Below are 21,578 nucleotides of genomic sequence, written 5' to 3'. Positions count from 1 at the left end.
CTTACCTGGGTCGGGTTGTAGAGTTCCTGCAGGGGGCTTCGGGACCCCTTCCGGCAGCAGATGTCCACACCGAAGGGGTTCCTCCGCATGACTGAGGAGAGAAAGTGAAGGCTCATCAGAAATGAGCAACAAACGTTTGCTGTCTGACCAAGAAAAGGGCACAGAGGAGGGAAGAAGAAACAGTTGGGGAAGGAAGAGAGAGAACAGGCTTCCGGCTGAGCTGATCCTTTGCCTGGTGCCATGGGGGCCCATGGGTCTTCCCTGGCCTTCAGGCTTGTCCACACCCAGAAGGACATAAATAATGCTGAAAATTCTGCCCAGCAAATCCTTCAGAAAACAAGACAGGCATCTAAAACCCTGAACTTTTGCAGACGACATTGTAACGGTTGTCCCAAGAGAGCGAGTTCTACCAACGCCAGACTTGGTGCTATTTTTAAAATTCGGCAGCCTTCTCCCTCCACAATCAGTTATGACCTCTTATTCCTGGTTCCCGAGCTGGGTGGTGAGTTCACCCCTGTGGGAGCCTTCTTTCGGGGTGTCGAGGGGGAGAATGGCACAGGGCCTTCCCCAGGCGGGCTCTTCCCACTGGGTAAGTCAGAGGGCCAGCCTCCCCAAAGCCTCTTGTACATTAGGTTATTGTTAATGACAATATCAGCTTGAGGCAGAAAGGATGCGGGTTTATGGTTCTGGATGAGATTTACGGTTTATGGTTCTCATTGTAAGGATGAGCACTTACAATGAATAAAAGAGGAGGAATTAAGTGAACTTCTCAAAAACCCAACAGCTTTGAGGATACCAAGAAATGTTTTTCAAAGGAAAAAAGATTCTTTTTTCATTCCTCTTGTTCACAAAACACCCTCACTCGTGAAGCCCCTTGCACAGAGTTTAATACATAGTCACCCGCCTGACAATTATTTGTTGAAGGGAGGGAGGGAGAAGGAGGAGGGAGGGAGGGATGAATTAACGAAGCAACGAGTGCTTCCTTCTCATATAGGAGGCCGTTTTCCTGTGGAATGACATTGTAGGGGCGGGGGGGGGGGTGGGGACAAGGAAAGCAGATCCTTTCACAGGCCTAAAGAATCCCCCCAGTGTAGTGGCAGTAGGCAGGACACTCCTGAGCAGACAGCCTGGGTTTGGATCCTGGCTCTACCTCACACCTGCTGTATGACCTTAAGCAATACCTAACCTTTCTGTGCCTGTTTCTTCCTCTGTAAAATGGGGGTGAGAAGAAGACCTCACTCCCTGCGTTGGTTGTGAGGATTAAATGAGTTACTACTATATGCAGAATGCTTAAGCCTGGGGCTGGCCAAAAAGTGTCTGTTACAAATTTCTGAAGCTACTGGAGATCATCAACTAGGTCTGCACAGAACTTATGACAAAAAGCACTTGCCTCCTGGGAGGGAAGGTGGAAACTTCTTTATTCTCGAACCATCAAGGGAGCTGATGAGAAGTTACCAGACCTCAAGCTGGGCTTCGGGAGTCTTACAGGAAAGCCAGGCAGATGGGGAGGGCTGGCCGGAGGGGGATAACTCAGGCCCCTCTGCTCAGAAGCCAACCTGAGGTCAGAATAGCGAGGAGAGCCATCTCCACAAGCAGCCGATTCCTCTGGAAGGTCTCCAGGAGAACTGACTCCTTTTCATGCAATCCTCCTTTGACTCGTCACTTTGAGCCCCATGGAAACCCTGAGAATAAATCATCAATTCCAAGAAACTTGAAGCTGTTTTCTCTCACTTCCTTTGCCTCCTAGAGCAGGGTCAGCCAACCTTTTCCATAAAGGGCAAGGGAGTATTTGGCTTTGCACCACACAGTATATGGAAACTTCTCAGCTCAGCTGGGGCAGGGCAGAAGCAGCTCCAGACAACACACAAACAAACAGGCGGGATTATGTGCCAATACAGCTCCATTTCTGGCACTGAAAGCTGAAGTCCATGTAATTCTTACGTGTCAGGAAATCTTCTTTGGATATTTTTCTTTTCCCAATCATTTCACAAAAACAGGCGGTGGGCTGGATGTGGCCCCTGGGCTGTCGTTCGCTGACCCCTGCCCTGGGGAAGGCAGTTCAAGCCCCAAACAGACCCGACGTGCCCTGCGGCCCTCTCTGGGGAGGAGGGGATCCTGTGGGCAAATGTCTACACATAAAAGCCATTAGAATCTGAGTAAGTGGTCCGGGAAGACACGGGTTCTTTGTTCTTCCACGGGTGTCTCCACAAGAGGGGAAAAATCCACGTTGTGTTTTTTTTTAATTTATTACTTCATTTTTCATTTCCACCCAAAACGAGGTAAACTGTTAACTGCACGCAGGTTGCCCTCAGCGCACAAGGACACAGCAACACTTCAGGGGAGACATAACAGCCGTAAAACTTGTAAAATTATGCCCACACCGTGCAAGATTAAACTCTCCCCATAGAGGCAGACAGTCTCCCCAAGACCTATGGCTACGAGACCGCCACGGAGAAAACCCCACCACAGAACCCATTAAAAGTCAGCTTTTATGGGGGGGCAGTATTATCTAATTGTTTTCTTTTTCTAATACAAGGCCTTTAAAATGCTTTGACCTTGTGGGCCCTTTCCCAAGGCCGGCCGCCCTCGGGGCCTCCTGCAGGCCTAGCCCGTGACTTCAGTGGGTGCCCCACGAACCAGCTCCGGCACCCCAGGCCACAAAAGCCAGGTCCTTGGGTGCTTTTTATGGGGCTGATAACAATCCCTCCATTTATGGAGTACGCCTTGTGTGCCGGGCACTTGGCTCAGCATAATCCTTCACACAGTAAAGGAAGTACCTGTATTTTCCAGATAACCTCTCTGAGCCTCCCTTAACCTCAGGAACTTGACCAAGGTCAAGGTCACGCAGGGAGAAAGTTGCCAAGCTGAGACTCCAACCTGATGACTGAGCTCTTTCATACCCAAATGATAGCAGTGAGGACCTACTTGCTAGGGCCTGGGAGGCAAAGGAAGGGCCAGCGATCACGCACATGGGTTTATTTACCCTGTGTGCCTAATGCATCACAGGAGGTCGAGTGACCACCACACGCACAGGGTGGCAGCTAACATTTGGAGGGCACCCACAGTGCACCAAGCAGAGCACACATTTAATCCACATAACAACCCTATGGGGTGGGCCCACTACTGTCCCCACTTTACAGATGGGAACACTGCGGCACAGTAAGGTTAGGGAACTCGCCTAGGTCTCGTGACTAGGAAGAGATGAAGACAGGATTCTGACATAGGCAGCCCATGCTCTCGGCTGCTATGCTGGACCAACGGCAGGTGTCAAGTCCACCATCTCAATAGTTTCCTCCTGGCCCCAGACCTGGTTGGCTGACCGTTTCTAGGACAGGTGATTTAAAATGTAACCCAGTGTTATACAAGTCATCAAAATGATGTGATGTGACAGCCAAACTATTAACTAACAGTTATTGCCCATATTAATTTTCTTACTGAAATTTTTATTAAGCACCTAGGATATGCCAGACATTAAGTAAGGGGGGGGGTAAAAACCCTCTCCATCTTATCCATGTTGTTTCTCTGATGCTTGGCACACAGTAGGTACTCAAAGAGGTTCATGAATGATCTAGGATTTAAGGCTTCCTTTACACTCATCAGACAGATTGTTTCCTGCTATGTAAAAAGGAAACTGCCAGTATCAACAGGCTGCTGTTATTTTTTTCCTTTGAAAATGAAAGGTCTGATGATCAAAAGCCCTAAGAAAGGAGTCCCTGAGGACATTTAACGGTGGCCTTCCGCTGCCCACCTGCCACCACAAGTATTATTTAGCTACAGCACTTGTTTCCTCCTTTCTAAACTCAAATCAATGAAATGCAAGACCATTTTATAAGAATCTAATAGGTTCAATTCACAGTATGATTTCTTGGACCCAGAAACAGTTGGGTATACAGATCTTCCTTGACTTAGGATGAGATTACGTCTCAATAAACCCATCGTAAGTTGAAAATATTGTTAAGCTGAAAATGCATTTAATACACCTAAACTACCAAACAGCATGGCTTAGCTTAGCGTACTTAAAACATGCTCAGAACACTTACATTAGCCTGCAGTTGGGCAAAATCATCTAACACAAAGCCTATTTTATAATCAAGTGTTGAATAGCTCATGTAATTTATTGAATACGGTACTGAAAGTGAAAAACGGAGCGGCTGTCTGGGTGCAGGATGGCTATGAGCGTATCGGTTGTTTATCCTGGTGATCGCGTGCTCACCAGAATCTGTGGGCCCCCGCAGCTCCCCAGCAGCCCAAGAGAGGATCAGATCACATATCCTAGCCTGGGGAAAAGATCAAAATTCAAAGTACAGTTTCCACTGAATATGTATCGATTTCACACCATCGTAAAGTTAAAAAATCGTAGGTCAGATCATTGTACATCAGGAACCGTCACTTTTCCAACATACATGAATGAAGCTAAAATTAAAACCAAGCCACCCACGCTTGCCGCTTCACGCTATGATGAAGAGAATGCTCGTAAGTGGACGCTCCACTCCCAGTCGGCTGAGAACAGGTGACAGAAGGCTACCGAGTGACAAAGGAGGGAAGCCCGTCTCATTCCCTGAGTGGTTTCCTGTGACCCTGCCTGTGCAGTTAATTTGTGTCTAAAGACATAAAACTAAAACGCTGTGGGATCCGGGGTGGAAACTTGCTTTTGCTGCACCGGAATTCTCAGCTGGATTACAGTCCAGCTCCTTCAATTCACAGAAGAAACTCAGAGAGCTGAAGCATTTGCCAAGGTCCCCAGAGCAGCCAGCGGCAGAGCCTGGGCTGGAACTCAGGTCTTATAAAATACAGCACTAGCTAATAATAATAATCATGAGAACTAGCATTTATCGAGAATTTACCAAGTACCTGATGCCTGACTTGAGGCGAAGCCTTTTTTTTACATTGCTTCATTTAATTCTCATCAAAACCCTATAAGTTAGAAATACTGAATAATAGCATTTATTCCCATTTGACTGTTGAGGAAACAGAAGCCCAGAGAGATTAAGTAACTTGCCCGAGGTCACACAGCCAGCAAATGGCAGAGCAGGTAGTAAATTCAAACCTAGGTTGTTTCCAGAACCGGAGGTCTTCATCACCTTATCATGCTATCGCTAAAGGCAGGCAAAGATGTATTTACACTTAGAGCTCCCACCACAAAAATCAGTGCTCTCACTTCCCTCAACATTCGAGGTGAGGCACTTATGTACTAAATCACCCAAGTCCAGATGGGTCTCCACTCCTCCCGCTGGCCAAACAGCCCTAACACCCAGCAGACTCCGGACACTTTTCAAATCCCTTCATTTGCTAACAGCCTGGGCATGCCTCCTCTGTCACTGCACGCTCTAAGCGCACAGCAGTGATGCAGTTACAGAGGTGTTTTCTCCCAATGCACCAATTCGTGCTGGTGCCCTGGTCCAGTACGGTCCAGCCCGTCTGTCAAAAGGACGTTGGAATGGGGCAGTGTCTGAGTCAATCTCATCAAGTCAGGAGAAGGGCAAGCGATACCCGACTCCCCGAGAGGGAGCCAATTCCGTCAGGACGGGCTATGCTGCTTTCAGCTGTGGGACCCACAGCTCGCCCTGAAAGGCCCTACATCACAGCTCTCCCCCATCCACTTCAGACGTCACTGTGCCAAAGGCACACCGGGATGAGATGGTCACCCAGCTGCACCTTGTGGAATGAGAAGGTTCAGGCACTGGAGTCCACCGGAACCGGATTCAAGTTCTAGGTTAGTCTTGGGACACTGGGTCAATGTCCTCATCTCTGAAACTCAGTGTTAAAATGCAGCAATAATGCCTAAATCTTAGGGTGGTTGTGGGAATTAAATGAAAATGTAAAATTACCTGGGACCTGGCACCCAGAACCGTCCATGGGAAAAGTCAGAGGCCTGATCCCCTAGCTCTGCCACCACACGAAGCGTCTCCCTTTGAACACGGTCTCCCTGGGCCTCAGATTTCTCCTTGGTCAGGTGACGAGGTCAAACCAGAAGATGTCTGAGTCCCTTCTGACTCAAAGTTCCTAATTTCTAAGCACAGGACAGCAGGAGGTCTCCCTGGAGAACCGCAGGCTAAAAAAGCCCTAGAGAAGACCTGGGTATAAGGGGCAAGGGTGGAGGAACAGAGGACCCGAGTGGAGGTTAAGCAGGATTGAGGGAAGGAGGGAGAGAAGAGTATGTGGCCAGGAGAGGCTGGGAAAGGAAAAGCAGTACTTGGCTGTGAAACAGGTGTTCCATCAATTTCTTCCCAGTTTACAACCCACTACCAAAGGTTGGGATGAAAAGGTTTTTCAAGTGGAAAATACCTTCTACAAATAATAGTAATAGTAAAAATCATCATTATTATAAATGGGGACCCTCTCCCCCCAAAAAGCCCTATATGGAAGCAGAGCTGGGTGGTCTCCAGCACGGGCCTCAGGGGCAAGCTCTCAGAACAAAACCCTCTCATTCCAGTCACCCAAGGGCTCTGGCCTGAAATTCCACTGGGGGGGAATCAGGTTAGGAAATCCCAGAGCGGGAAGAAGCCAACCTTGTACCAGATGCACACGTGAACCTCGCCTTCAGGGATTAACTCACATCCTTCGGAGTTCAGCATCGACCTTGGGACCACCACTCTCCTTTTAAAATGCAAAGGCAGAAACCCCCTTTGAGGCACTCGCTTACACTAGAACTTGAATGTGGTTTGTGGCTGGATCTCTGGAAGGAATACTCAGAACTGGAGAACAGAGGAGGAGAGAGCAAAATAAAGGGAAGGGCGGGGAGGGGTGGGAGAGCAATGAAGCTCCAAGGGCTATTCTATATCACACTCTGGCTCAGAACTGGCTCCAGCCTAAGGAGTTCTCCGAGAGGTAAAGAGAGGTAAGCAAGACCCTGTAAACACTATGGTACGGTCTGCTAAAATTTTTTTAAATGCTCAGGAGGAATCTGCAGGTCTGCGTGATGTAGTTTTATCTCAAGGACTCTGAGCCACTTTGAACCCATGGGCCCAGACCTCAGCATTCATTGTCTGCAAAGAATTAAGAATCAAAACCCTCCAGCAATCCCACTCCTGGGCCTATATCCAGAGAAAACCATAATTCGAAAAGATACATGCACCCCAATGTTCATTGCAGCACTATTTACAACAGCCAGGACACGGAAGCAACCTAAATGTCCATTGACAGAAGAGTGGATAAAGAAGATGTGGTACATAATAAACAATGGAATATTACTCAGCCATAAAAAAGAATGAAATAATACCATTTGCAGCAACATGGATGGACCTAGAGATTGTCATACTGAGTGAAGTAAGTCAGACACAGAAAGACAAATATCATACAATATCGCTTATATGTGGAATCTAAAAAAAGGGTACAAGTGAACTTATCTACAAAACAGAAATAGAGACACAGATGTAGAAAACAAACTTATGGTTACTGGGGGTAAGGGGGAGGGAGAGATAAATTGGAAGACTGGGAGTGACATATACACACTACTATGTATAAAATAAAAAACTAATAAGAACCTACTGTATAGCACAGGGAACTCTACTTAGTACTCTGTAATGACCCATATGGGAAAAGAATCTAAAAAAGAGTGGATATATGTATATGTGTAACTGATTCACTTTGTTGTACACCTGAAACTAACACAACATTGTAAACCAACTATAATCCAATAAAAATTAAAAAAAAAAAATCAAAACTCATGTTTAGAGACTGAGGGGTTCTTAGCCCCATCTGACCACCCCTGCTCATTTTCAGAGGAAAAAACTGGGCCCCAGGAGGGCACAGAATGGCCAAGGGTCCCACAGCAGGGCTGGGAGAGCAGGGCCAGGCTTGCCCTCCGCTAGGCTAGCTGGTCCCCTCCAACTCGGGTCCCTGGCGGCCAAGCCCCATGCTACCTCATTTGCCCCTCTCTATTCCCCTCTAAGGGAGTGCTTAGTGCATAGTAGATACTCACACATTTGTGTCAAATGAATGAAAATAAACCAACAGGTCAAGTGACCTGAGGGTTTCACCAAAGAGATTTTTTTCAGCTAAAAGGTATCAGGCCAATCCACTTACTAATAACAGAAGAACAAAGAGAAGAAGTTGGCATGTTCTTTCCTAGCAAACTTCCTCAACATTCTTTCATTGGCCTTCTTAGTCAAAGAGGTTAAAACAAACAAACAAACAAAAACATAAAGCAAAATGAATGATGTGTTCTCGTGGATCTGTCGTGTGCCTGAAATGAGTTCGACAAGCACTCACTCCATAAACGTTAGCCTGTCTTACTGTCTCTCCTTTACTCCTCACGACCACCCTGGAGGTAGGTGGAATCACATCCATTTTGACGACCAGGAAACTGAGGCTCAGAGAGATTGAAGAATTTACCGGATGACACAGCTAGTGAGTAGCTCAGTTGGGATCCAAACCCCGCAGGCTTCCCCTACTCCTCTGAAATGAGACACGTTACAGCTCACAGACGTTCAGGACAGGAAGAGGCCAGGCAAAAAGGCAGTCCTGAATATTGACCCGGTGTTCTCCAGCTAACCAGGACCTTCAGGTGTTTTATAGACACTCAGCACACTTGTGTTCACAGGTGACTTTTCAGGAGCCCCAAACACTGAGGTGGGAGCCGGGTTCAGCCTAAGCTGCCATTAATACCTAATTAATAAACTTCAATTTTCCAACTTCCTATTCCTTCCTTCTCACAGTCCCTCCAACAGGGACATCCCAGAGCCATTCAAAAACATCTCCAGATCTGCTTCTCCTGATTGGACACCCTACAAGCAGTTAGAATAATGAGGGATCTGGGGTTTTGACTTGGGACTAATCTGAACCCTTACTATAGCTAATTCCCATGTCAATCTTCCCTCCTACTCACTGTAAGCTCCTCAAAGCTCCTGATGTCTAACCTGTGGCTGTAGAACTAAAATGAATTAAACTTTCCGGAGATGAAGGTCAAGGGTATAAATCTAAGAATTAGGTGAATGCGCTTGGTATAACACAAGAAGAGAAAGAACACAGTTTCATCTAAAAGCCAGGAGATTTACTACATAGAAATCTTCCACTGAGGGACTCTGACACTCGGCTTTGAAGAATATACTGTATACATTACAACACTTACCTGCCGGGAGAAGAACTCAGCTATCACATACACTCACCAAAATCCATGGCAATCAAACCACCCCCTCTTTTAGATGATCCTGGCCCTTCTGTGAAAACGTGCCCAGAGCAGAGGGTTGTGCCAACTTCCAAAAAGCACAAGGTCCCTGCCCAAGTGCAGCCAGCTGTCGACCAGATAGGTTAGTACAGACAGAGGCACATCTAGGACAAGCAGGGTCTTTAGAGACCAGCTGGTGCTATGACCCCCACACCAGTGAAGGGCCTGGGTATGTACAGCTGGGGGAAAGCACCCTCAGAATTGGTTCTGACTGAACAACAGACATGGCAGGAAGCAAAGCTCAATAATGACCTTTCTGGCCAGTACGGTTTGTGGTCCGCCTACTGAGAGAGCATGGAAGAGTCGAAGGAGAGAAAAGGGGGGAGGATGGGGTGAATCCAGTGGAGCCCTCCTCACCCCAGCCCCATTTCACAGGTGAGGCAATGGACACAGGGCCATAAGGGACTCACTCCAGGCCCCATGGCTCGTTAGAGGCAGAGGTATGGCCAGAACAAGGGTCTCCTGACTCCTGTTCCTCGTCCCTTTCTCCTTTTGAACCCAGTTTACACGTGATGCTCTGATATTTTCTATTCTCTTCTATTTTTCTTTAATATTAGTACAACTCATTAAATTGATTTTACAACCTACCGATGGGTCGTGAGACACGGTTTAAAACTCCCCAACTTAGACATCTTGAAAGAATCAGGTCAGGGATAAGAGTGCTCGTTTAGGTTCAACTTGGGGTTGCTGAACACAATAAACACTGATAAGGAGAACTCATGACTTCCACCCCTAAAACGTCCCTCTCCCCGATGTTCCCCATTGTGGTAAACACCACCACTATGCACCTAGCTGGGCAGACTCAACAGCCAGGAGTCATTCTTAATTCCTGTGCCTTACCTGCCATCACCCCCTCCCCCCATCAGCTCATCTTGGTCCCTAACACCTGGTCCGAGCCATCATCACCGCCCCTGGGGCTAGGACGAAGTCCTCTTAACTGGTCTCCCTGCTGCCATCTTGGCCTCCCTACCCTACTCCCTATCAGCAGCCAGAATAACCTTCTCAAAATATAAACCAGTTCACAACATCCTCTCTGCTCCGAAGTCTTCCCACCATCTTAGAACAAAATCCAGAGTCCTTTCTATGGCCCAGGAGGCCCCACGTGACCCACCTGCCCGCTTATCACCTCTCCTCTAGCAACCACCATTCTATGGTACCTTCTGTCTTTATGAGTTTGACTCCTCTACGGACTTCATATAAGTGGAATCAAACAGTATTTGTCCTTTATGTGTCTGGCTTATGTCACTTAGCGTAATGTCTTCAAGGTTCTTCCATGGTGTAGCACGTCAGAATCTCCCTCTAAGGCTGAATGAAATTCCACCGTATGTATATCCACATTTTTGTTTAGCCATCCAGCCACTGATGAACACCTGGGTTGCCTCCGCCTTTTGGCTGCTGTGAATAATGCTGCTATGAACGTGGAGGTACAAATATCTGGTTGAGTCCCTGCCGGGGTTTTGCTTTCTAAGCTGTCTCACTGGGACATGGAGCGTGAATCCGAGATAGGCCAAGAGGCTGCTCGGTGAGTGCCTTGACTGGTGGCCTATGAGTGGGATGTGAGGACGTTAGGCGGTCACAGGAGCGTGGCTCGCCGGGCGTGACCTCAGAACCGTGGCCTTGGCGCGAGACACCACGGTCTGCAGTCAGCTGCCACTTTCACTGGGTCTTAGGGCAGTGAGCCCAGTGGGCGGGCAGGGAATCAGAATGGAATGAAGCCCCCAGGTGGGGTTTGGTCTTCCGTGGGGAGACATTTGAATCAGGCAGTAAGTGACTTGAGTCTGGGTCAAGGGTTACAAGAGCGCCCACTCGGAGGCAGAGCTCAGCTCCCCAGCCGGGGGTCGGCTCACAAAGACACTTCCAGCCACGGAGGCAGTAACCCCAAAAATTGCTGGAGGTGACCCCAAAATTGTTTGAGACATCAAAATTGCTTCCTTAAAAACCCAGCATGATTTCAAATTAAGTACCAAAAAAGTCCAAAACAGGCAAATATAAAGACACAGAAAGTAGGCTAGTGGTTGTGTAAGGCCGGGCGTAGGGAGGCAAGGAACAGTAAATAGATGCAAAAGTTCTTTTTAGGGTGATGGAAATGTTCTAAAATTAGATTGTGGTGATGGTTGTAGAACTCTGCAAACATACTAAAATTCACTGACTTCTACACTTAAAGTAAGTGAATTTTATATGTAAATTGTATCTCAATAAGGCTATTATTTTAAATAAGTACAGAAATGTTTAAGAAGAAAACCCATAAGATTAATATTTTTAAGATTTTGACCTACTCAAGTAGGAGGAGTTACCCTGCCTTACCAATATGGAGGGTTTAATTGAACAATTTATTTGACTTGAGATTTTAAGTTGAAATCTTCTACGTTTACATATAACATTTGGAGCATTTAAGAAACTTAATGTTTATCATTGAGGTATTAGATTTATATTATTTAAGTATTTGTTTGTTAATCAGACATCTGAAGTACTCAAAAAGGACATTAAGTATATGAGATTTTAAGTGCAATTTAAAACGTTAAAAGAAGGTGAAGTTTGTCCAAGGGTCAATGATTAATCAGAGGCTATCCTAAATGTAACTTAAAATTTACTAGATTTATGAGTTGCAGAGTAAGATTCTTAACTTAAAGGCTAGCTTGCTAGATTTATAACTTAGAGTTCTTTAAAAGCTTCTCTTGTACACGACTGTCACACTCAGTGACATGAAAACGCTCACATTAACAGAGGATTAACAGGAATTGGCACCTTCGGGCTGGTCTCAGGGTGGAGACACTGAGCATCTGAGGTGAAGAGAAGCAGCCCCCAACCCAAACCTCACCACACATTCCTGAAAGCCCCTACAGCGGTGGATGAATTTTACTGTTGAGAAACCTAAGAGCCTGTGGAAAAACACAGTCCAAGGAATTAAATTGGCAGTTAACCTAGGAAAGCCCTTATAAATTACCTTTTATGGTCACCTAAATAAAACAAGAGAGACAGCACGGCGGTCCGCATCATATTAATTACATTCTACACACCTGGAAGGAATAATTAATGGGCATGGTACAGTTAATTTTCATTTACCTTTCCTTGCCTGCTGGAGAATTTCTACATTCTCCCCTGCAGTTTTCTTGGAATGCTTATGAATTTATTTTGCAGTGATGCAGATAATATGCCAAAATACTTTCTTCCCTGTGGCTGGTGCTCCAAGTCTGATTTTACGACTGGAGACATTTATGTCTGCCTCTGGGCTTCCCCCGCAGCTTCAGAGACACGGTGTAATGAATAACTCGGTTGCTTGAGAAGGGAACTATTCTAGGTAACCTTTCCTCAAGCTACTCAAGCATGGCAGGGCATTAACCCCAAACCTACTCCTTAAAGCCAGCCCCACAAAGCTAGCTGGCTCCGGGCAGGATCATTTCACGCTGATACAGCCGGGCTGTGCCAGGCACCCCCATCTCTTGCACAGGGTTCCTCCACTCGCTCCCGGCCACACAGCCTCTTCAAAGGCCCAAGGGGATTCTCGCCCATCCTGTGTCTCTCTCAGGGCCATCTGGTCAAACCTTGCTCCTGCCTGGGCTCCTGCTTTCTTTCCCTTTTCTCCACCCTGCCCATAGTGTCGTAGGCTGAATACTGTCCCCCTCAGAACCTCAGAATGGAATCTTATTTAGAAATAGGGTCTTTGCAGATGTTATTAAATTAAGAGAGGTTGTCCTGGATTAGAGTGGGTCCTAAATCCAATGACTGGTCCTTATAAGAAGGGAGGACACAGACAGACGCACACAGTGGTCCTTCTGTTATGGCAGCTCTAGGAAACGAATACACGTGGGTTCATGTCCTGTGTGACCCTGACAAGATAACCTCTTGGCCTCAGTTACCCCATCTGTGAAATGGGGATAATGATATGCCTACTTAGTAGGGATGTTTTGAGGACTAAATAAATTCATCCATGTCAAGCGTTTGGAACAGCACCTGGTCTGAGATAAGTCCTCAATAAGCTATAATTAGCTAACCATTCCTGACGTCCAGTACCTTCTTTTTCTCTCTCCCAAAAGAGCACCTCAAAATCCTCGTCTATTCCAACCCAAAATCTCACTGCTGTACACATGATATACACATATTAATCTGTGGACACTAGGTTATTTCACGAATGGGAGAGGAACTCTCGTCACAGTTGGTGACGTATGATGGAGGTCTAACCATTCCGCTCCAAATGAGCGTAAGGCAGGTTCAGGATGCTGAAGCGGGGGTGTTGAACAGACAGCGTGCACACCTTTTCTCCAGAAGCACAAGACAGCTACAGATCGTCTCCCACAGTGAAAGACACAGTCACAGTAATAAAGAGCTGGAGCCTTCCAAGGCAGCCAGCCACCCATCTACGCAAACCCACATTTTCATTTCCATATGTCTAGATGAGTTGAAGATGGAAATTATCTTTTTAATTGTTCACTTGTATTATTTTCTTCTGACATGTTTCTGGCACAAGACGCTAGCAGAGAGAACACTGATTTTTAAAAATATCCCCATATGCGCTACATCACTGGAACTGTGAAGATGTTTACTGCCTTCAACTCCAGCAATTTCCCTCTTGGGAAATTACACCAAGGGAACAATTCAACAGAAGCTAACAGGTTTATGCACAAAGATGTTTACTATAATATTTCCCTTCTGATGGGAAAAAACTGTAAACACTCTAAGACGTCCAAGATCAGAGGAATAATTTCATAAATCACAGTTCACTTAGGTACATCATTAACAAATCACAGTATATTCACTACTCAAAAAAACGATACTGTTATTAAAAGCAATAACGAAGATATGGAAAAGAGGTTGAAGTGAAAGCAGCAGAATTCATAATATTATGAGGATCAGGATCTTGGCTAGGTAAATGTACACACATATAAAAATGAAAACAATTGTCAGAGTGCCTCGTGCCTTTCTTCTATGTTGTATATCATTTTTCCCACTTAAAAATGATGGCTTCAATATAATACTAGATCCAGATCAGCTCTCAGTGTTAAAGGTGCTACTGGAAAGCCAGAGACATTCCAAACAAAAAGCTGGAATTTTCTCAAAGAGGACACCAAAATTATCTGCAGCCACTGATGTGGACAGTCTTCCCCAATAGATCTTTGAAAAATGAGAGCACTTAATTTTTGGATGTCTCAGGGCCATAAGTTGCTGAAGTGTAATTTATGTTGCCACCACCAAGTAGTGGAGGGATGAGGCAGGTGCAGGAGAAGATCCAAAAATGAGTGAAGGGGAGGCTCAGGATGGGGGCAGAAAAGGCACATGTGGCCTTTGGGGGAAGCTAGGCTGTGCTTCAAATGTTATTCTTGAAATATGGTCAGAGGGAAAAGACCACTGCAGCTGTATCCTATTACACACTCCCACACTTCCCATCTCCCTCCCTCCCTCCCTCCCTCCCTCTTAGGGAATCCAAGATGCAAGGCTGAACCTCACTCCACAGTCCCTCCGAAGACATGCAATGGGATGGGAATGAACCCAAGGAGGGGCAAGAAAGGACCTGAGCTACCGCAGCGATTTTCCCCACGAAAATGTTCCCCATTTTGAGACTTTTTTTTTTTTTCAAACAAAAAAAAACCTTTCTGACAATATGGAGAGACAGAGTCCCATCTTTCTCCGAAAAGTAAGGAAGTCATGCACGAGATCCTTGCTGGCATGATAAGCAGGAAGGCATGCCCTCCTGGGGTGCAGCACACACGTCCAGGCTGCATTTAGATATTAAAATTCCTTCAAAGTCAGCCAGGCAGGCTCTATTTGTGCAGGCAAATTAAAAAGCTGTAAAACAATAATAAGGTGTTTGCAAATGATTCCAGCTACAAGGGGATGTGAGAGCCACTTGCTTGTCTATATGTATGAGACATGGCCAGGTGTGTTAGAAAGGGTTCTGGTTCAGGGCTTGTGGCCACCTACTATCCAGTGACCCAGGGAGAAGGGGGACAGGAACAAGCTGAACATATTTTGAGTTCCTATTATACACCATGCCGAATGCCAGGTACTTCAGTAAACGTTATTTAACCTTCCCTTCCTCACTACCATCCTGAAACGTTAAGTGTTGTCATTCCTATTTTACAGACGAGGAAGCAAGTGCAGAGAGGTATCTGCAAAGAGTCACACAGCCAGTAACTAACAGATTCTCTAGACTAGTATAGCAGGTAAGTGTTTATTATCTGAATGTTACCAACAGAGATCTACCTGATGTAGGAGAGGGGGAGGAGCAGAGCAGACATGAAACACACCGAAAGCAGCATTTCACAACCCTGGGTCCAGCCCTTATTAAGAATAATAATGTGAAAACATGTCAATGAGATTTAAGTTACTTACTAAAAGTAATGTAACAGAGTTAACATATCTGTCTGACACAGCTGGGTCAAAATGTTGACATCAAAGTGTTCAAACACCACGGACTTCATTGCCAGGGGGTAGAGCAAAGTGGCTAAAGATGTTAGCCCTAAGGGTGGTAGAATACCTCCTTCAATCTCAGCTCCTCCACTAGCCAGCTGAGTGATCTTCTGCAAGTTCTGTGTCCCAGTTTTCTCACCGATAAGATGGGAACGAGAGAACTTGCCTTTTAAGATTAAGAGGATTACGTGAGATGAAAGCACCAACATTGCCAACCATGATTCATGTCATTTTCATGTTTTTTAACTTCTCTGAAATCGAGGGGCATCTTACAATCATAGCCTTTTTCGACTGGATAAGATAGGATAGGATGATGATGATGGTGGTGGTGACAATCCCTGACTCCCTCCACAGACCTGTGGGCCTCCCCTCATCCCTATCCCCATCCCCACGCCTCATCTTAAAGTCTAAACCCCTGGAAGGAATGTGTCCCTCCCTGCCTTTCTCCCTTCCTCTCTCCTCTCTCTCCCGACTGCAAACTTAATGCTTTCTTTTCCAAGCCAAGATAAATATCCTCAAGTCCAAACGACACAGTGCTGCAGCATCAAAATGCCCTGTACCCTCTGAGGGTGACCCCAAAGAGAAGGCTTGCTCAGGTGCAGGCAGGAAGCTCCAGGATAAGCAGCCCCCCTGAGATAGCCCGGTACCCGAGCCATTCATCACAACGCCAAGGTCCCTGCACCAGTGGCCTGAATAACACTGGAAGCCACCACACCCTGTGAGTGTCAGGGCAGAGTGGGGTAGTGGTCTTTAGCAGAACCAAGAAAGACCCCCTTATTATAAGACCCAACCCTCCTCCAAATAACTGCCCGGACTTCACGGCCAGAGGGTAGAGCAAAGTGGCTAAAGATGTTAGCCCTAAGGGTGATAGAATTTTTGAGGCCAGAAATCCCAGACAGCGTCTCCAATGTTAAGCCACTAAATCAAATAACAACCAGCTTTCTAAACATTTGAAAAACCACAACATCAAAAGCAAACAAATAGGGGTCGAATTTTCTCTATTATCAAGCTTTTCTCCCATAAACTTTGACACAGTTATGCTTGACATATACATGACTAGATATATACATACATTGACATATATTAATAGAGCACGGTGATTTCCAGGTGGTCCTCCATCTGACCAAGTCTGAGGTTATTCCTCCAGCAGAAGGTCAAGGAGGTCAGCATCCTGGGAGCAGGACCCAAGTCCATAAGAGTGAGGATGCAGGAAGCACCTGCTTCTAAGAGGTTCTGATGGGAGAAGTAAGCTCCTGGATGTCCAAGGTCACGGGTGAGTGACTTCACGGAGAGGGAAATCAGGACAGACGTGGGAGGGCCATAGAAACAGAAGCACTTTGGCCTTTCACTTCCCTCTGATCTCAATAAACATCAACACATGCTTTTCATGATGAGCATAATTGAGCTTCAGGGTATTTGGAAACAGGCAGCCCAATGTCGAATTTAAACTTAAGTAATTAAACTTTTTTGTAATTAAACTTTTTTGTTTTAACACCCTGACCTTTACTATGCTGGCTCGTGCATGTAGTCAAAGCTTTTGGCTTTACTGTACTGGAAACTTTAGTCAAATCGAGAAACCAATTTTTAGTTTCAATTTTCTTTTATACTCTTGCTTAAGCCTAGACTCTTCCTTCTTGTTAACAGAAATCCCAAAAGATATTTTATCCCCAAAATCTATAATGTATGGGGGAAAAGTCACAAATGATTTCTGGCTTCAATCCCTTAATGAAATAACTGAAGGGCCGTGACAGCAAAAAGCAAATGGTTTTATTCAATGTTCAAGCCTTTTCTTCAAATGTCTATCGGAAATAAAAGGGACTGGGCTTCCCTGGTGGCGCAGTGGTTGAGAATCCGCCTGCCAATGCAGGGGACACGGGTTCGAGCCCTGGTCCGGGAAGATCCCACATGCCGCGGAGCAGCTAAGCCCGTGCGCCACAACTACTGAGCCTGCACTGTAGAGTCCGCAAACCACAACTACTGAGCCCGCGTGCTACAACTACTGAAGCCCACGCACCCTCGAGCCCATACTCCACAACAAGCCAAGCCACTGCAATGAGAAGCCCGCACACCGCAACGAAGAGTAGCCCCTGCTCGATGCAACTAGAGAAAGCCCGCGCACAGCAATGAAGACCCAACGCAGCCATAAATAAATAAATAAATAAAATTTTAAAAAAAAGAAGAAATAAAAGGGACTGATTACTTAGGGTTGACCTTATGTGACCATTATCGGTGGTCTATCAATTACAAATAACCATTTGTAAATAACCATTCCATGTGCCTCTCAATTATCACTGCCGGTGATAATTGAGGGTGTGGTGACCCAAGCCATTCAGAAGCAGTAGGTGATCCAAAATGTCGCTTCTGGTCGGTTGGGACTGCTAAGCAGGATCCTTGAACGTTTAGATTTTACCTCCAGTTACATTTGGCCTCAAAAGTTACTCAAACGACCTTGCGTCTTGTGAGCACGGCAGCAGAATCGGGGCTGGGTGGGCAGGGACGCAGCCCAGGGGATTCACCAACACACTGGCAATCGGAAGTTACCTGTGTTGGAATGGAAGTATTCCCTTGAAACTCCATTGGAGATGAAAGAGTAAAACAGCCCATTCCTGACACGGGATGAATAACAATGAATACCTGTTTAGCTGTCTGCCTATTCCAGTGGCCTTCCACACGCATCCTCACTGCCTCTTGTTTTAAAAAGGAGAAGTCCCCGATCAGAGAGCTTCAGTGATGCACCCACAGTCCCAAGATGAACCATGGCGTCTCCATTCTATCAATGAGGAAACGGAGGCTCGGGGACGTAAGTGACTTGCTCAGGGGCACAGAGCTCAGTGGTGGAAGAGAGACTCAAACCCAGGTAATACAGGCCCAGGTTCAGTCTTATCCCTCTGCACAAAAGGTGCCTCCTTTATGGAAGTTTGTTTTAAGAAGGCGGGGGAGGGGTTGTGCATGCAAAGAGATATTCTTTGAGCATCCACACACTGTCCTGGGACCACAGAGGCAAAAGAGAATAGATCAGCCCTCACTGAGCTTCAAGGCTCAATAGTGCCCTTTGTTGTTCTTCTAGCAACTTTCTCTGATTCTTTAAGGCTAACAAGAAAACAGAAGCATGTAATAAAGCCCCTTAAGAGATACCGGGGCACCAACTCATGGCTTCTTCCCTATGTCAGAGACCATGTTAAATTCCTTTTTGTACCTCCTACTTTGAGTGGGGTCAGTACAAAATAAGTCCTCCATAAACACAATATTTAGTCCATCAATTAATCTGATTTTGCAGCTGAGACGATTATACATCACAAGAGCCCAGAATCTTCCTAGAAGTTTTTACTGGGGAATGTGAGGGGTCTGGCTCTCGAGCGATGGTCGGTGTCCAAACAATAGAGCCAGCTTTCCACGTCTCCTCGAGAACCCCTATCACAGAGGGCTCTGCTGAGTTCTTTGTGTAGCTTATATCTGAATCATTTCCCAGACTGAAAGGACAGTGACTAAATAACATCAGATGGGACTTCAGAATTCTGGGAAAGGATAAGCCACGCCAGAAAGCTGATGACTCAATATTCCACTTTTCAAACCAGCTGTGCTGCCATCCTGGAAGGAGAGCCACGGCACCCAGGGCTCTCATCAGAACAGAGGCAGGGGGTTCCAAAATGTAATCAGGAAGATAAAGATCTTAGGAAAGAAACTGAAGCGTCTGCCCAGGAGCAAAGATTGATTCTACCCTAGTACAGGAAAAGGCAAATGGAGAAGGCACATGATCTATAAATGATTTTGGAAAGACTTCTCAATTCAGGAAAACTTATCTTCAGGTTTTGTTTTTTTTTTTTAATATTGCAAGCCAACCGGTCAATGGAAGCCAGAGTTCAAGAACTAGAAAGGTCTGATGCAGTGGAAAGTCAGTGGGCTGGGGACCAGGAGGCCCGTGTTGGGCTGGGTTCCTCACCAGCAGGGTGACCTTGGGTAAGCACCCACCCCCTTCTCTGGGTCTCAGTTTCCTCATCTTTAAATCAGGGGGGTTACTCTATAGAAGATCCCTTCCAGCTGCAAAATTCAATCCTTCTGCAACTCAGTCCACGTGCTGATCCAACGCCCTCCCCTCCGCTGCTGTGAGGCTCACCAAATTCCACTGGCACCACGCTCCACCACCGAACAGGCCAGCTTTTGTAGGCCTCCTCAGAGTGGTAACCACAGAAATGAACCCAAATGCACCAAAAAATGTAAATGGGTCGTGAGCGCTCTCATACGTATGAAGTCAGCAGTGTGAAATTTATAACAAGATGATCTACAGATCTTTTGTTGACACACGGTAAAAAAAAAAAAAAAAAAAAAAAAATCTCCTCTTAAATATAAAAAGGCCCATTTGTTGGGTTCTCAACTCAATCAGTCTTGAGTCGGCAGCATTTGAAACCCTAGTCCCAGTCGTGACCGTGGGTTGCCTCTTAGCGACACACACATAGGAGGGAAACTTGGATTCTTTACAGAGATAGCCTCTATTCTGCTGGGGAACTGGGGGAGGCAGGGGAAGTTGCCTTTGGCATCGACCAGCCCTTGGCATTGACCAGACAATGAACTCATCATCCTGCCTGGCCCAGAAATAGAAATTGAACGTTAAACATAGCTCACCAGCATCTCAGACGGAGGTTAAGTGGCTCACAAGAAAGTCTGAAGCGGGGATGCTTACTTAATGCTTAAGAATTTACCCCATCACCCCAATAACCCCCGCTGCTCCACTGTCATCTGAAAGAAATTATTAAGCACCTAATGTGTACACAGCCTTTTCCTCCTAGACTGTTCCAAAAGGAACCCTCTGGATTGGGCTGCATGCCCAACAATGTGAATGTACTTCATGCCATTGAACTGTACACCTAAAGATGGTTAAAATGGTCACTTTTATGATACGTATATTTTACCACAATGTCTTTTAAAGATACCAAAAAAAAAAAAAAAAAAAAACTTAGACTGCAGCCCCCAGACACACCTAATCATACTGATGCAAAATAGAAACACTCAGCCAGCGAGCTATTTCCAGCCTGTCCCCAAAACGTCTGGGGCTGATGATAATAGCCTCTCGCCTGGCCAAAGTAACCACGAAATTTGTTTAAGCATCATGCCTAGAGCCTTAGAGTAAATCCACAGCCATTTCCACCCTTCCCAGAGGGCTCAGTACTGAGACCTAGACTAGTGGTTCTCCAACCTGAACGCCCCTCAGGACTGCCTGGGGGAAGGTCAATGCAGATTCCAGGGTCCCATGACCAAGATCCTGATTCAACAGGCCTCTCTCAAAGCCCAGGAATGTGCCCTTTAAAAAATGTCCCAGGTGATTTGGAGGCACTTGGGGTGTATTAAAGGGTTGAGCAGGGGGGTAGGTGGACCAGATGCAGCCCTTACGTGGGCTTTAGAATCAGCCAAAGGGGTGTGGCCACGGGGACTGCTCCCCAGTGGAGGCTGCCAGGGGCTCTTTCCCAACTTCAAGGAGGCCCTTGGCTTTGAATCCTTGAATAAGTCTGGGCAAAGTATAGAGTGTGCGGTTCCCACCTTCCCCACGGCTAGTGGACCTTCCGCCAGAACCAGAACACCCAGATTCCAGGCCCGACTCTCTTCCACACCCTTTTCATGACCATGCCTCAGTCTTCTCCCTCTGTAAAATGGGCCTGATAGTACCTGCCCTGGCTGACTCCTCGGGCTGTTGCATCAGGGGTTCCAGGCCCTGTTCTCCCAACTGTGTGGCCTTGGGCTCTTTACATTTCACCTCTCTAGACCTCAGCTTCCATATCATTCAAACGGGAATAAAAAGAGTACTAAGCTCACAGAGCTCTCATGAGGACTAAAGGGACTAATGCAAGAAAAGCTCTCAACCCACTGGAACACAGACAAGGAGCACTTAAGAAATATTAACTCTTATTGTATTTATTAATACGCTGCACGTGGGGTGCTTGGTAGGGAACAAATCTAACAGATGCCCGTTTTCACACTTCTATTATTTAAGAAAAGACCAGAACTTGTGCGTGCC

General features: G+C 46.2%; 1 protein-coding gene across 4 annotated transcripts in view; it reads right to left on the bottom strand.

Moving 5' to 3' along the window:
• The window catches only part of CHST11 (carbohydrate sulfotransferase 11), a 278,318-nt gene that overhangs the window by 147,493 nt on the left and 109,247 nt on the right, over window positions 1-21,578 (bottom strand). For all 4 annotated transcript variants that reach the window (XM_082349929.1, XM_082349931.1, XM_082349930.1 and 1 more), the window contains exon 2: window positions 6-91. In XM_082349929.1, coding sequence (XP_082206055.1) covers window positions 6-91 — 86 coding nt within the window. The remainder of the gene's footprint in view (window positions 1-5; window positions 92-21,578) is intronic.

The sequence above is a fragment of the Balaenoptera borealis genome (genome assembly GCF_965194805.1).
Source record: "Balaenoptera borealis genome assembly, chromosome: 13".
Classification (NCBI taxonomy): Eukaryota; Metazoa; Chordata; class Mammalia; order Artiodactyla; family Balaenopteridae; genus Balaenoptera; species Balaenoptera borealis.
This window is presented reverse-complemented; position numbering and strand designations above follow the sequence as displayed.